At 44.8% G+C, this 15725-nt stretch overlaps 1 protein-coding gene across 6 annotated transcripts in view; it reads right to left on the bottom strand.

Annotated features, from left to right (window-relative positions):
* The window catches only part of syt17 (synaptotagmin XVII), a 64131-nt gene that overhangs the window by 17207 nt on the left and 31199 nt on the right, over window positions 1–15725 (bottom strand). For all 6 annotated transcript variants that reach the window (XM_064985722.1, XM_064985723.1, XM_064985725.1 and 3 more), the window contains 2 exons: window positions 12862–12936; window positions 12128–12248 (listed from right to left, as the gene is read on the bottom strand). In XM_064985722.1, the coding sequence (XP_064841794.1) occupies window positions 12128–12248; window positions 12862–12936 (196 nt within the window). The remainder of the gene's footprint in view (window positions 1–12127; window positions 12249–12861; window positions 12937–15725) is intronic.

Here is a 15725-nt window from a genome sequence, read left to right as displayed (position 1 = left end):
TAAATGTTCTGCTAGCAGGAAGTATGACATACATGGTACCCCGTGGTGTGTAGTGTCGTGGTGTGGTGTGTCAGGTTTCTGCAGTTATTACCTGATCCCCAGGTGTGTGTCAGGTTTCTGCAGTTATTACCTGATCCCCAGGTGTGTCAGGTTTCTGCAGTTATTACCTGATCCCCAGGTGTGTGTCAGGTTTCTGCAGTTATTACCTGATCCCCAGGTGTGTCAGGTTTCTGCAGTTATTACCTGATCCCCAGGTGTGTCAGGTTTCTGCAGTAATTACCTGATCCCCAGGTGTGTCAGGTTTCTGCAGTTATTACCTGATCCCCAGGTGTGTTATTCAGGTTTCTGCAGTTATTACCTGATCCCCAGGTGTGTGTCAGGTTTCTGCAGTTATTACCTGATCCCCAGGTGTGTCAGGTGTGTTATTCAGGTTTCTGCAGTTATTACCTGATCCCCAGGTGTGTGTCAGGTTTCTGCAGTTATTACCTGATCCCCAGGTGTGTTATTAAGGTTTCTGCAGTTATTACCTGATCCCCAGGTGTGTCAGGTTTCTGCAGTTATTACCTGATCCCCAGGTGTGTCAGGTTTCTGCAGTTATTACCTGATCCCCAGGTGTGTGTCAGGTTTCTGCAGTTATTACCTGATCCCCAGGTGTGTGTCAGGTTTCTGCAGTTATTACCTGATCCCCAGGTGTGTGTCAGGTTTCTGCAGTTATTACCTGATCCCCAGGTGTGTCAGGTTTCTGCAGTTATTACCTGATCCCCAGGTGTGTGTCAGGTTTCTGCAGTTATTACCTGATCCCCAGGTGTGTGTCAGGTTTCTGCAGTTATTACCTGATCCCCAGGTGTGTGTCAGGTTTCTGCAGTTATTACCTGATCCCCAGGTGTGTCAGGTTTCTGCAGTTATTACCTGATCCCCAGGTGTGTGTCAGGTTTCTGCAGTTATTACCTGATCCCCAGGTGTGTCAGGTTTCTGCAGTTATTACCTGATCCCCAGGTGTGTTATTCAGGTTTCTGCAGTTATTACCTGATCCCCAGGTGTGTTATTCAGGTTTCTGCAGTTATTACCTGATCCCCAGGTGTGTGTCAGGTTTCTGCAGTTATTACCTGATCCCCAGGTGTGTGTCAGGTTTCTGCAGTTATTACCTGATCCCCAGGTGTGTTATTCAGGTTTCTGCAGTTATTACCTGATCCCCAGGTGTGTGTCAGGTTTCTGCAGTTATTACCTGATCCCCAGGTGTGTTATTCAGGTTTCTGCAGTTATTACCTGATCCCCAGGTGTGTTATTCAGGTTTCTGCAGTTATTACCTGATCCCCAGGTGTGTGTCAGGTTTCTGCAGTTATTACCTGATCCCCAGGTGTGTGTCAGGTTTCTGCAGTTATTACCTGATCCCCAGGTGTGTGTCAGGTTTCTGCAGTTATTACCTGATCCCCAGGTGTGTGTCAGGTTTCTGCAGTTATTACCTGATCCCCAGGTGTGTTATTCAGGTTTCTGCAGTTATTACCTGATCCCCAGGTGTGTCAGGTTTCTGCAGTTATTACCTGATCCCCAGGTGTGTCAGGTTTCTGCAGTTATTACCTGATCCCCAGGTGTGTCAGGTTTCTGCAGTTATTACCTGATCCCCAGGTGTGTCAGGTTTCTGCAGTTATTACCTGATCCCTACCACATGTCTGTCTGCAGAGGCTGTAGTATATGAGGTGTTATTCAGGTCTCCTCAAATCAAATGTTATTCGTCACATGCTTGATAAACACCAGGTGTGGACAAATAGTGAAAAGCTGACTGACAGGTCCTTCCCAACAATAAAGAAATAATAAAAATGTAATAACAGAATCACAATGAGTAATGATAACTTGGTTATATACACAGGGTACCAGTACCTAGTCAATGATAACTTGGTTATATACACAGGGTACCAGTACCTAGTCAATGATAACTTGGTTATATACACAGGGTACCAGTACCTAGTCAATGATATCTTGGTTATATACACAGGGTACCAGTACCTAGTCAATGATAACTTGGTTATATACACAGGGTACCAGTACCTAGTCAATGATAACTTGGTTATATACACAGGTACCAGTACCTAGTCAATGATGACTTGGCTATATACACAGGTACCAGTACTGAGTCAATGATAACTTGGTTATATACACGGGTATCAGTACATAGTCAATGATAACTTGGTTATATACAAGGGGTACCAGTACTGAGTCAATGATAACTTGGTTATATACAAGGGGTACCAGTACTGAGTCAATGATAACTTGGTTATATACACAGGGTACCAGTACTGAGTCTATGATACCTTGGCTATATACACGGGGTACCAGTACTGAGTCAATGATAACTTGGTTATATACACGGGATACCAGTACCTAGTCAATGATTACTTGGCTATATACACAGGGTACCAGTACTGAGTCAATGATAACTTGGTTATATACACGGGATACCAGTACCTAGTCAATGATAACTTGGCTATATACACGGGGTACCAGTACTGAGTCAATGATAACTTGGCTATATACACGGGGTATCAGTACTGAGTCAATGATAACTTGGTTATATACACGGGGTATCAGTACTGAGTCAATGATAACTTGGTTATATACACGGGGTACCAGTACCTAGTCAATGATAACTTGGTTATATACACATGTTACCAGTACTGAGTCAATGATAACTTGGTTATATACACAGGGTACCAGTACTGAGTCAATGATAATTGGGTTATATACACAGGGTACCAGTACCTAGTCAATGATAACTTGGTTATATACACGGGGTACCAGTACTGAGTCAATGATAACTTGGCTATATACATGGGGTACCAGTACTGAGTCTATGATAACTTGGCTATATACACGGGGTACCAGTACTGAGTCAATGTTCAGGGGTACCTGTTAAATAAGATATATATGTACATATAACAAGGAATAAAGTGACAGATTAGTTAAGTTTAGTTTAGTTTATTAGGATCCCCATAAGCTACTCGCACGCATGGTTCAGTGTTGCTTGCCTCGAAGCGAGTAAAGAAGGCATTTAGCTCATCTGGTAGGCTCGTGTCACTGGGCATCTCGCTGCTGGTTTTCTCTTTGTAATCCGTGATAGTTTGCAAGCCCTGCCACATCTGATGAGCGTCAGCCAGTGTAGTAGGATTAGGTCTTAGTACTGTATTGACACTTTGCCTGTTTGCTTGGTCGTCAAAGGGCATAGTGGGATGTCTTATAAGTGTCCAGGTTAGTGTCCCGCTCCTTGAAAGTGGCACCTATAGCCTTTAGCTCAGTGCGGCTGTTGCCTGTAATCCATGGCTTCTGGTTGGGAAATGTACGTAGGTATCCCTCCTCTGTCGTTCAGGTATCCCCCTCTGTTAGTCAGGTATCCCTCCTCTGTTAGTCAGGTATCCCTCCTCTGTTAGTCAGGTATCCCTCCTCTGTTAGTCAGGTATCCCTCCTCTGTTAGTCAGGTATCCCTCCTCTGTTAGTCAGGTATCCCTCCTCTGTTATTCAGGTATCCCTCCTCTGTTATTCAGGTATCCCCTCTGTTAGTCAGGTATCCCCCTCTGTTAGTCAGGTATCCCCACTCTGTTATTCAGGTATCCCCTCTGTTAGTCAGGTATCCCTCCTCTGTTAGTCAGGTATTCCCCTCTGTTAGTCAGGTATCCCCTCTGATAGTCAGGTATCCACTCTGTTATTCAGGTATCCCTCCTCTGTTAGTCAGGTATCCCCCCTCTGTTAGTCAGGTATCCCTCCTCTGTTAGTCAGGTATCCCCCCTCTGTTAGTCAGGTATCCCCACTCTGTTATTCAGGTATCCACTCTGTTAGTCAGGTATCCCTCCTCTGTTAGTCAGGTATCCCTCCTCTGTTAGTCAGGTATCCCTCCTCTGTTAGTCAGGTATCCCTCCTCTGTTAGTCAGGTATCCCCTCTGTTATTCAGGTATCCCCTCTGTTATTCAGGTATCCCTCCTCTGTTATTCAGGTATCCCTCCTCTGTTAGTCAGGTATCCCCACTCTGTTAGTCAGGTATCCCTCTGTTATTCAGGTATCCCCTCTGTTATTCAGGTATCCCTCCTCTGTTAGTCAGGTATCCCTCCTCTGTCATTCAGGTATCCACTCTGTTAGTCAGGTATCCCCCTCTGTTAGTCAGGTATCCCCCCTCTGTTAGTCAGGTATCCCCCCTCTGTTAGTCAGGTATCCCTCCTCTGTTAGTCAGGTACCCCCACTCTGTTATTCAGGTATCCACTCTGTTAGTCAGGTATCCACTCTGTTAGTCAGGTATCCCCCTCTGTTAGTCAGGTATCCCTCCTCTGTTAGTCAGGTATCCCTCCTCTGTTAGTCAGGTATCCCCACTCTGTTATTCAGGTATCCACTCTGTTAGTCAGGTATCCACTCTGTTAGTCAGGTATCCACTCTGTTAGTCAGGTATCCCCCTCTGTTAGTCAGGTATCCCCTCTGTTATTCAGGTATCCCTCCTCTGTTATTCAGGTATCCCTCCTCTGTTAGTCAGGTATCCCCACTCTGTTAGTCAGGTATCCCCACTCTGTTAGTCAGGTATCCACTCTGTTAGTCAGGTATCCCCCCTCTGTTAGTCAGGTATCCCCTCTGTTATTCAGGTATCCCTCCTCTGTTAGTCAGGTATCCCTCCTCTGTTAGTCAGGTATCCCCCCTCTGTTAGTCAGGTATCCCCACTCTGTTATTCAGGTATCCACTCTGTTAGTCAGGTATCCCTCCTCTGTTAGTCAGGTATCCCTCCTCTGTTAGTCAGGTATCCCTCCTCTGTTAGTCAGGTATCCCTCCTCTGTTAGTCAGGTATCCCCACTCTGTTATTCAGGTATCCCTCCTCTGTTAGTCAGGTATCCCCACTCTGTTAGTCAGGTATCCCTCCTCTGTTAGTCAGGTATCCCCACTCTGTTAGTCAGGTATCCCTCCTCTGTTAGTCAGGTATCCCTCCTCTGTCATTCAGGTATCCACTCTGTTAGTCAGGTATCCCCCTCTGTTAGTCAGGTATCCCCCCTCTGTTAGTCAGGTATCCCTCCTCTGTTAGTCAGGTATCCACTCTGTTAGTCAGGTATCCCTCCTCTGTTAGTCAGGTATCCCTCCTCTGTTAGTCAGGTATCCCCCCTCTGTTAGTCAGGTATCCCTCCTCTGTTAGTCAGATATACCCCCTCTGTTAGTCAGGTATCCCCCCTCTGTTAGTCAGGTATCCCTCCTCTGTTAGTCAGGTACCCCCACTCTGTTATTCAGGTATCCACTCTGTTAGTCAGGTATCCACTCTGTTAGTCAGGTATCCCTCCTCTGTTAGTCAGGTATCCCTCCTCTGTTAGTCAGGTATCCCTCCTCTGTTAGTCAGGTATCCCTCCTCTGTTAGTCAGGTATCCCCACTCTGTTATTCAGGTATCCACTCTGTTAGTCAGGTATCCCCTCTGTTATTCAGGTATCCCCCTCTGTTAGTCAGGTATCCCTCCTCTGTTAGTCAGGTATCCCCCTCTGTTAGTCAGGTATCCCTCCTCTGTTAGTCAGGTATCCCTCCTCTGTCATTCAGGTATCCACTCTGTTAGTCAGGCATCCCTCCTCTGTTAGTCAGGTATCCCCCCTCTGTTATTCAGGTATCCCCTCTGTCATTCAGGTATCCCCCTCTGTTATTCAGGTATCCCTCCTCTGTTAGTCAGGTATCCCTCCTCTGTTAGTCAGGTATCCCCACTCTGTTATTCAGGTATCCACTCTGTTAGTCAGGTATCCCCTCTGTTATTCAGGTATCCCCCTCTGTTAGTCAGGTATCCCTCCTCTGTTAGTCAGGTATCCCCCTCTGTTAGTCAGGTATCCCTCCTCTGTTAGTCAGGTATCCCTCCTCTGTCATTCAGGTATCCACTCTGTTAGTCAGGCATCCCTCCTCTGTTAGTCAGGTATCCCCCCTCTGTTATTCAGGTATCCACTCTGTCATTCAGGTATCCCCTCTGTTATTCAGGTATCCCCTTTGTTATTCAGGTATCCCCTCTGTCATTGAGGTATCCCCCTCTGTTATTCAGGTATCCCTCCTCTGTTAGTCAGGTATCCCCTCTGTTAGTCAGGTATCCCTCCTCTGTTATTCAGGTATCCCTCCTCTGTTAGTCAGGTATCCCTCCTCTGTCATTCAGGTATCCACTCTGTTAGTCAGGCATCCCTCCTCTGTTAGTCAGGTATCCCCCCTCTGTTAGTCAGGTATCCCCCCTCTGTTAGTCAGGTATCCCTCCTCTGTTAGTCAGGTATCCACTCTGTTATTCAGGTATCCCTCCTCTGTTAGTCAGGTATCCCCTCTGTTAGTCAGGTATCCCTCCTCTGTTAGTCAGGTATCCCCCCTCTGTTATTCAGGTATCCCCTCTGTTATTCAGGTATCCACTCTGTCATTCAGGTATCCCCCCTCTGTCATTCAGGTATCCCCCCTCTGTTAGTCAGGTATCCACTCTGTTAGTCAGGTATCCCCCCTCTGTTAGTCAGGTATCCCCCCTCTGTTAGTCAGGTATCCCCCCTCTGTTAGTCAGGTATCCCCCCTCTGTTAGTCAGGTATCCCTCCTCTGTTAGTCAGGTATCCACTCTGTTATTCAGGTATCCCCTCTGTTATTCAGGTATCCCCTCTGTTAGTCAGGTATCCCCCTCTGTTAGTCAGGTATCCCCCTCTGTTAGTCAGGTATCCACTCTGTTATTCAGGTATCCCCTCTGTTATTCAGGTATCCCCTCTGTTAGTCAGGTATCCACTCTGTTATTCAGGTATCCCTCCTCTGTTAGTCAGGTATCCCCTCTGTTATTCAGGTATCCCCTCTGTTATTCAGGTATCCCCTCTGTTATTCAGGTATCCCCTCTGTAATTCAGGTATCACCCCTCTGTTAGTCAGGTATCCCTCCTCTGTTAGTCAGGTATCCCTCCTCTGTTAGTCAGGTATCCCTCTGTTAGTCAGGTATCCCTACTCTGTTAGTCAGGTATCCCTCCTCTGTTAGTCAGGTATCCCTCCTCTGTCATTCAGGTATCCCCTCTGTTAGTCAGGTATCCCTCCTCTGTCATTCAGGTATCCCCTCTGTTAGTCAGGTATCCCTCCTCTGTTAGTCAGGTATCCCTCCTCTGTTATTCAGGTATCCCTCCTCTGTTAGTCAGGTATCCCTCCTCTGTTATTCAGGTATCCCTCCTCTGTTAGTCAGGTATCCCCCTCTGTCATTCAGGTATCCCCTCTGTTATTCAGGTATCCCTCTGTTAGTCAGGTATCCCCTCTGTTAGTCAGGTATCCACTCTGTTATTCAGGTATCCCCTCTGTTAGTCAGGTATCCACTCTGTTATTCAGGTATCCCCTCTGTTATTCAGGTATCCCCTCTGTTAGTCAGGTATCCACTCTGTTATTCAGGTATCCCTCCTCTGTTAGTCAGGTATCCCCTCTGTTATTCAGGTATCCCCTCTGTTATTCAGGTATCCCCTCTGTTAGTCAGGTATCCACTCTGTTAGTCAGGTATCCACTCTGTTATTCAGGTATCCCTCCTCTGTTAGTCAGGTATCCCCCTCTGTCATTCAGGTATCCCTCCTCTGTTATTCAGGTATCCACTCTGTTATTCAGGTATCCCTCTGTCATTCAGGTATCCCCTCTGTTATTCAGGTATCCCTCTGTTAGTCAGGTATCCCCTCTGTTATTCAGGTATCCCCTCTGTTATTCAGGTATCCCTCCTCTGTTAGTCAGGTATCCCCCTCTGTTATTCAGGTATCCACTCTGTTATTCAGGTATCCCTCTGTCATTCAGGTATCCCCTCTGTTATTCAGGTATCCCTCTGTTAGTCAGGTATCCCCTCTGTTATTCAGGTATCCCCTCTGTTAGTCAGATATCCCCTCTGTTAGTCAGGTATCCCTCCTCTGTTATTCAGGTATCCCTCCTCTGTTAGTCAGGTATCCCCCTCTGTCATTCAGGTATCCCTCCTCTGTTATTCAGGTATCCACTCTGTTATTCAGGTATCCCTCTGTCATTCAGGTATCCCCTCTGTTATTCAGGTATCCCTCTGTTAGTCAGGTATCCCCTCTGTTAGTCAGGTATCCACTCTGTTATTCAGGTATCCCCTCTGTTAGTCAGGTATCCCCTCTGTTAGTCAGGTATCCACTCTGTTATTCAGGTATCCCCTCTGTTAGTCAGGTATCCACTCTGTTAGTCAGGTATCCCCCCTCTGTTAGTCAGGTATCCCCCTCTGTTAGTCAGGTATCCACTCTGTTATTCAGGTATCCCCTCTGTTAGTCAGGTATCCACTCTGTTATTCAGGTATCCCCTCTGTTATTCAGGTATCCCCTCTGTTATTCAGGTATCCCCTCTGTAATTCAGGTATCACCCCTCTGTTAGTCAGGTATCCCTCCTCTGTTAGTCAGGTATCCCCCCTCTGTTATTCAGGTATCACCCCTCTGTTAGTCAGGTATCCCTCCTCTGTTAGTCAGGTATCCCCCCTCTGTTAGTCAGGTATCCCTCCTCTGTTAGTCAGGTATCCCTCCTCTGTTATTCAGGTATCCCCCCTCTGTTAGTCAGGTATCCCTCCTCTGTTAGTCAGGTATCCCCCCTCTGTTATTCAGGTATCCCCCCTCTGTTATTCAGGTATCCCCCCTCTGTTAGTCAGGTATCCCTCCTCTGTTAGTCAGGTATCCCCCTCTGTCATTCAGGTATCCCTCCTCTGTTAGTTAGGTATCCCTCCTCTGTTAGTTAGGTATCCCTCCTCTGTTAGTCAGGTATCCCTCCTCTGTTAGTCAGGCATCCCTCCTCTGTTAGTCAGGTATCCCCCTCTGTTATTCAGGTATCCCTCCTCTGTTATTCAGGTATCCCCTCTGTTAGTCAGGTATCCACTCTGTTATTCAGGTATCCCTCCTCTGTTAGTCAGGTATCCCCTCTGTTATTCAGGTATCCCCTCTGTTATTCAGGTATCCCCTCTGTTATTCAGGTATCCCCTCTGTTATTCAGGTATCCCCTCTGTTATTCAGGTATCCCCTCTGTTATTCAGGTATCCCTCTGTTATTCAGGTATCCCCTCTGTTAGTCAGGTATCCCTCTGTTATTCAGGTATCCCCTCTGACATCTAGGTATCCACTTTGTCATCTAGGTATTAACGCTGTTGTTCAGGTAACCTTTTCAGTTATTCAGGTATCCCCTCTGTTATTCAGGTATCCCCTCTGTTATTCAGGTATCCCTCTGTTAGTCAGGTATCCCCTCTGTTAGTCAGGTATCCACTCTGTTATTCAGGTATCCCTCCTCTGTTAGTCAGGTATCCCCTCTGTCATTCAGGTATCCCCTCTGTTATTCAGGTATCCCCTCTGTTAGTCAGGTATCCCCTCTGTCATTCAGGTATCGACTCTGCTAGTCAGGTATCCCCTCTGTTATTCAGGTATCCCTCTGTTAGTCAGGTATCCCCCCTGTTATTCAGGTATCCCTCCTCTGTTAGTCAGGTATCCCTCTGTTATTCAGGTATCCCCTCTGTTATTCAGGTATCCCTCCTCTGTTAGTCAGGTATCCCTCCTCTGTTATTCAGATATCCCTCCTCTGTTAGTCAGGTATCCCTCCTCTGTTATTCAGGTATCCCTCCTCTGTTAGTCAGGTATCCCTCCTCTGTTATTCAGGTATCCCCTCTGTTATTCAGGTATCCCTCCTCTGTTAGTCAGGTATCCCCTCTGTTATTCAGATATCCCTCCTCTGTTAGTCAGGTATCCCCCCTCTGTTAGTCAGGTATCCCTCCTCTGTTAGTCAGGTATCCCCCCTCTGTTATTCAGGTATCCCCTCTGTTATTCAGGTATCCCTCCTCTGTTAGTCAGGTATCCCTCCTCTGTTATTCAGGTATCCACTCTGTTAGTCAGATATCCCCTCTGTTATTCAGGTATCCCCTCTGTAATTCAGGTATCCCCTCTGTTATTCAGGTATCCACTCTGTCATTCAGGTATCCCTCCTCTGTTATTCAGGTATCCCCTCTGTTATTCAGGTATCCCCTCTGTTATTCAGGTATCCCTCCTCTGTTATTCAGGTATCCCCTCTGTTATTCAGGTATCCCCTCTGTTATTCAGGTATCCCTCCTCTGTTATTCAGGTATCCCTCCTCTGTTATTCATGTATCCCCTCTGTTATTCAGGTATCCCTCCTCTGTTAGTCAGGTATCCACTCTGTCATTCAGGTATCCCCTCTGTTATTCAGGTATCCCTCCTCTGTTATTCAGGTATCCCTCCCCTGTTAGTCAGGTATCCCCTCTGTTATTCAGGTATCCCTCCTCTGTTATTCAGGTATCCCCTCTGTTATTCAGGTATCCCTCCTCTGTTATTCAGGTATCCCTCTGTTATTCAGGTATCCCTCCTCTGTTATTCAGGTATCCCCTCTGTTATTCAGGTATCCCTCCTCTGTTAGTCAGGTATCCCTCCTCTGTTATTCAGGTATCCCCTCTGTTAGTCAGGTATCCCCTCTGTTATTCAGTTATCCCCTCTGTTAGTCAGGTATCCCCTCTGTTATTCAGGTATCCCCTCTGTTATTCAGGTATCCCCTCTGTTAGTCAGGTATCCCCTCTGTTATTCAGGTATCCCCTCTGTTAGTCAGGTATCCCCTCTGTTATTCAGGTATCCCTCCTCTGTTAGTCAGGTATCCCCTCTGTTAGTCAGGTATCCCTCCTCTGTTAGTCAGGTATCCCTCCTCTGTTAGTCAGGTATCCCCCCTCTGTTATTCAGGTATCCCTCCTCTGTTAGTCAGGTATCCCCTCTGTTAGTCAGGTATCCCCTCTGTTAGTCAGGTATCCCTCCTCTGTTAGTCAGGTATCCCTCCTCTGTTAGTCAGGTATCCCCTCTGTTAGTCAGGTATCCCTCCTCTGTTAGTCAGGTATCCCTCCTCTGTTAGTCAGGTATCCCCCCTCTGTTATTCAGGTATCCCTCCTCTGTTAGTCAGGTATCCCTCCTCTGTTAGTCAGGTATCCACTCTGTTAGTCAGGTATCCCTCCTCTGTTAGTCAGGTATCCCCCCTCTGTTAGTCAGGTATCCCCCCTCTGTTAGTCAGGTATCCCTCTGTTAGTCAGGTATCCCTCCTCTGTTATTCCTCTGTTATGTCAGTAGGTATGTCAGTAGGTATATTAGTAGGTATATTAGTAGGTATGTCAGTAGGTATATTAGTAGGTATATTAGTAGGTATGTCAGTAGGTATATTAGTAGGTATATTAGTAGGTATATTAGTAGGTATGTCAGTAGGTATGTCAGTAGGTATATTAGTAGGTATGTCAGTAGGTATGTCAGTAGGTATATTAGTAGGTATATTAGTAGGTATATTAGTAGGTATATTAGTAGGTATATTAGTAGGTATGTCAGTAGGTATATTAGTAGGTATATTAGTAGGTATGTCAGTAGGTATGTCAGTAGGTATATTAGTAGGTATATTAGTAGGTATGTCAGTAGGTATGTCAGTAGGTATATTAGTAGGTATATTAGTAGGTATATTAGTAGGTATATTAGTAGGTATATTAGTAGGTATGTCAGTAGGTATATTAGTAGGTATGTCAGTAGGTATATTAGTAGGTATATTAGTAGGTATGTTAGTAGGTATATTAGTAGGTATATTAGTAGGTATATTAGTAGGTATATTAGTAGGTATGTCAGTAGATATATTAGTAGGTATGTTAGTAGGTATATTAGTAGGTATATTAGTAGGTATGTTAGTAGGTATATTAGTAGGTATGTTAGTAGGTATGTCAGTAGGTATGTCAGTAGATATATTAGTAGGTATGTCAGTAGGTATATTAGTAGGTATGTCAGTAGGTATATTAGTAGGTATATTAGTAGGTATGTCAGTAGGTATATTAGTAGGTATATTAGTAGGTATGTCAGTAGGTATGTCAGTAGGTATATTAGTAGGTATATTAGTAGGTATATTAGTAGGTATGTCAGTAGGTATATTAGTAGGTATATCAGTAGGTGTATTAGTAGGTATATTAGTAGGTATATTAGTAGGTATATTAGTAGGTATATTAGTAGGTATATTAGTAGGTATATTAGTAGGTATGTCAGTAGTTATATTAGTAGGTATATTAGTAGGTATATTAGTAGGTATATTAGTAGGTATGTCAGTTTACCTGATCCCTGGCACATGTCTGTCTGCAGCAGCTGTTAGTAGGTATAGTTTACCTGATCCCTGGCACATGTCTGTCTGCAGCAGCTGCTTTGCTCTGATGATGTCAACGTTGAGTCTTCCAGCAGAGGGCAGGTAGTTGAGTGATAACAGCAGCTCTCCCAGCTCTACCTCATTCTGTTAGAAACACAAAACACTGTTGATATCACTCTGTAGATATGTCTGTCTGACTATCTCAGATAGTGGAGTGATAACAGCATCTCTCTCTCTTTGTGTCGTTGTTGTTGTGGTGCTGTTTTTGTATTGTTGTGGTGTTGTTGTGTTCGAGGGCGATGCGCTCACCACCCTCGTGACAATATAACAGATGTGCAGCGAGGACAGTGTTAGTGTCTCTCTCGCGCACGCACACGCACACACACACACACACACACACACACACACACACACACACACACACACACACACACACACACACACACACACACACACACACACACACACACACACACACACACACACTCAAAGTCAGTGTTGTGCCTCTCCTGGCCAATAAACAACAGATTGGGCCTCAGTGACTGTATGTCTATGTAAGAGAGGCTGAGAGGAGGAGAGGATGAGAGGAAGAGTAGGAGGAGGACGAGGGAATGAGGAGGAAGAGGAGGAGGGGAGGCTGATGAGCTTGATAACGGTTTCACATCCAAAGGGAAGAATCCACTTAGATCAATGTGTTGAACTAAGACACTTAGTGTGTGTTGAACTAAGACATTTAGTGTGTGTGTGTTCTTCCTACCTGAGAACTAGGTACCAGGGCCTTCCACCAATGACCACCTTTCACCAGATCAACATCACTCAGAGGCAGCGCCACCTACCAATGAAAACACACCATTACAGAACTAATGTATCAGACAGGGTTGAATGTGCCTTGCAAAATTATTCATCCCTCTTGGCATTTTTTCCTATTTTGTTGCATTACAACCTGTAATTTAATTGGATTTCGTGTAATGGACATACACAAAATAGTCTAAATTGGTGAAGTAAAATTTAAAAAATTATTTGTTATAAAGAATTCTAAAAAAATAAGAAACGGAAAGTGGTGCGTGCATATGTTTTCACCCCCTTTACTATGAAGCCCCTAAATAAGATCTGGTGCAACTAATTACCTTCAGAAGTCACATAATTAAGTCAAATAAAGTCCACCTGTGTGCAATCTAAGTGTCACATGATCTATCACATTATCTCAGTATATATACCCCTGTTCTGAAAGGCCCCAGAGTCTGCAACACCACTAAGCAAGGGGCACCACAAAGCAAGCGACACCATGAAGACCAAGGAGCTCTCCAAACAGGTCAGAGACAAAGTTGTGGAAAAGTACAGATCGGGATTGGGTTATAAAAAAATATCCAATATTTTGAACATCCCACGGAGCACTATTAAATCCATTATTAAAAAATGGAAAGAATATGGCACCACAACAAACCTGTCAAGAGAGCACCACCCACCAAAACTAATGAACCAGCCAAGGAGGGCATTAATCAGAGAGGCAACAAAGAGACCAAAGATAACCCTGAAGGAGCTGCAAAGCTCCACAGCGGAGGCTGGAGTATTTGTCCATAGGACCACTTTAAGCCGTACACTCCACAGAGCTGGGCTACATGGAAGAGTGGCCAGAAAAAAGTAATTGCTTAAAGAAAAAAATAAGCAAACATGTTTGGTGTTCGCCAAAGGAATGTGGGAGACTCCCCAAACATATGGAAGAAGGTACTCTGGTCAGATGAGACTGAAATTGATATTTTTGGCCATCAAGGAAAACACTATGTCTGGCGCAAACCCAACACTTCTCATCACCCCGAGAACATCATCCCCACAGTGAAGCATGGTGTTGGCAGCATCATGCTGTGTGAGATGGTTTTCATTGGCAGGGACTGGGAAGAAATGGGAAGAAATGATGGATGGCGCTAAACAGGGAAAGTCTTGAGGGAAACCTGAGGGAAACCTGTTTCAGTCTTCCAGAGATTTGAGACCGGGACGGAGGTTCACCTTCCAGCAGGACTATGACCCTAATCATACTGCTAAAGCAACACTCGAGTGGTTTAAGGGGAAACATGTAAATGTCTTGGAATGGCCTAGTCAAAGCCCAGACCTCAATCCAATTGAGAATCTGTGGTATGACTTAAAGATTGCTGTACACCAGCGGAACCCATCCAATAGTTATGCACGCTCAAGTTCTCTTTTTTGTGTGTCTTATTTCTTGTTTGTTTCACAATAAAAAAATAATTTGCATCTTGAAAGTGGTAGGCATGTTGTGTAAATCAAATGATACAAACCCCCCCCAAGTTGTAAGGCAACAAAATAGGACAAATGCCAAGGTGGTTGAATACTTTCGCGAGCCACTGTATCTTCCTGGTACGGGACATCCTGTGTACACACATTGTTTTGATTGGCTCAATACTCAAGAAGAAGGTGATGCCGAAACGTTGGTGCATTACCCAATAAATGACTGAGAGTTAATATACAGTGCCTTGCGAAAGTATTCGGCCCCCTTGAACTTTGCGACCTTTTGCCACATTTCAGGCTTCAAACATAAAAGTAAAAAACTTTATTTTTTTGTGAAGAATCAACATAATCATGAAGTGGAACGACATTTATTGGATATTTCAAACTTTTTTAACAAATCAAAAACTGAAAAATTGGGCGTGCAAAATTATTCAGCCCCTTTACTCTGAATGATCCAATGTTGACCTAAATGACTAATGATGATAAATACAATCCACCTGTGTGTAATCAAGTCTCCGTATAAATGCACCTGCACTGTGATGGTCTCAGAGGTCCGTTAAAAGCGCTGAGAGCATCATGAAGAACAAGGAACACACCAGGCAGGTCCGAGATACTGTTGTGAAGAAGTTTATAGCCGGATTTGGATACAAAAAGATTTCCCAAGCTTTAAACATCCCAAGGAGCACTGTGCAAGCAATAATATTGAAATGGAAGGAGTATCAGACCACTGCAAATCTACCAAGACCTGGCCGTCTCTCTAAACTTTCAGCTCATACAAGGAGAAGACTGATCAGAGATGCAGCCAAGAGGCCCATGATCACTCTGGATGAACTGCAGAGATCTACAGCTGAGGTGGGAGACTCTGTCCATAGGACAACAATCAGTCGTATATTGCACAAATCTGGCCTTAATGGAAGAGTGGCAAGAAGAAAGCCATTTCTTAAAGATATCCATAAAAAGTGTTGTTTAAAGTTTGCCACAAGCCACCTGGGAGACACACCAAACATGTGGAAGAAGGTGCTCTGGTCAGATGAAACCAAAATTGAACTTTTTGGCAACAATGCAAAACGTTATGTTTGGCGTAAAAGCAATACAGCTCATCACCCTGAACACACCATCCCCACTGTCAAACATGGTGGTGGCAGCATCATGGTTTGGGCCTGCTTTTCTTCAGCAGGGACAGGGAAGATGGTTAAAATTGATGGGAAGATGGATGGAGCCAAATACAGGACCATTCTGGAAGAAAACCTGATGGAGTCTGCAAAAGACCTGAGACTGGGACGGAGATTTGTCTTCCAACAAGACAATGATCCAAAACATAAAGCAAAATCTACAATGGAATGGTTCAAAAATAAACATATCCAGGTGTTAGAATGGCCA

This window comes from Oncorhynchus masou, chromosome 14 (genome assembly GCF_036934945.1).
Source record: "Oncorhynchus masou masou isolate Uvic2021 chromosome 14, UVic_Omas_1.1, whole genome shotgun sequence".
NCBI lineage: Eukaryota > Metazoa > Chordata > Actinopteri > Salmoniformes > Salmonidae > Oncorhynchus > Oncorhynchus masou.
The sequence above is the reverse complement of the archived record's forward strand: the minus strand, read 5'-3'. Positions and strand labels throughout refer to the sequence as shown.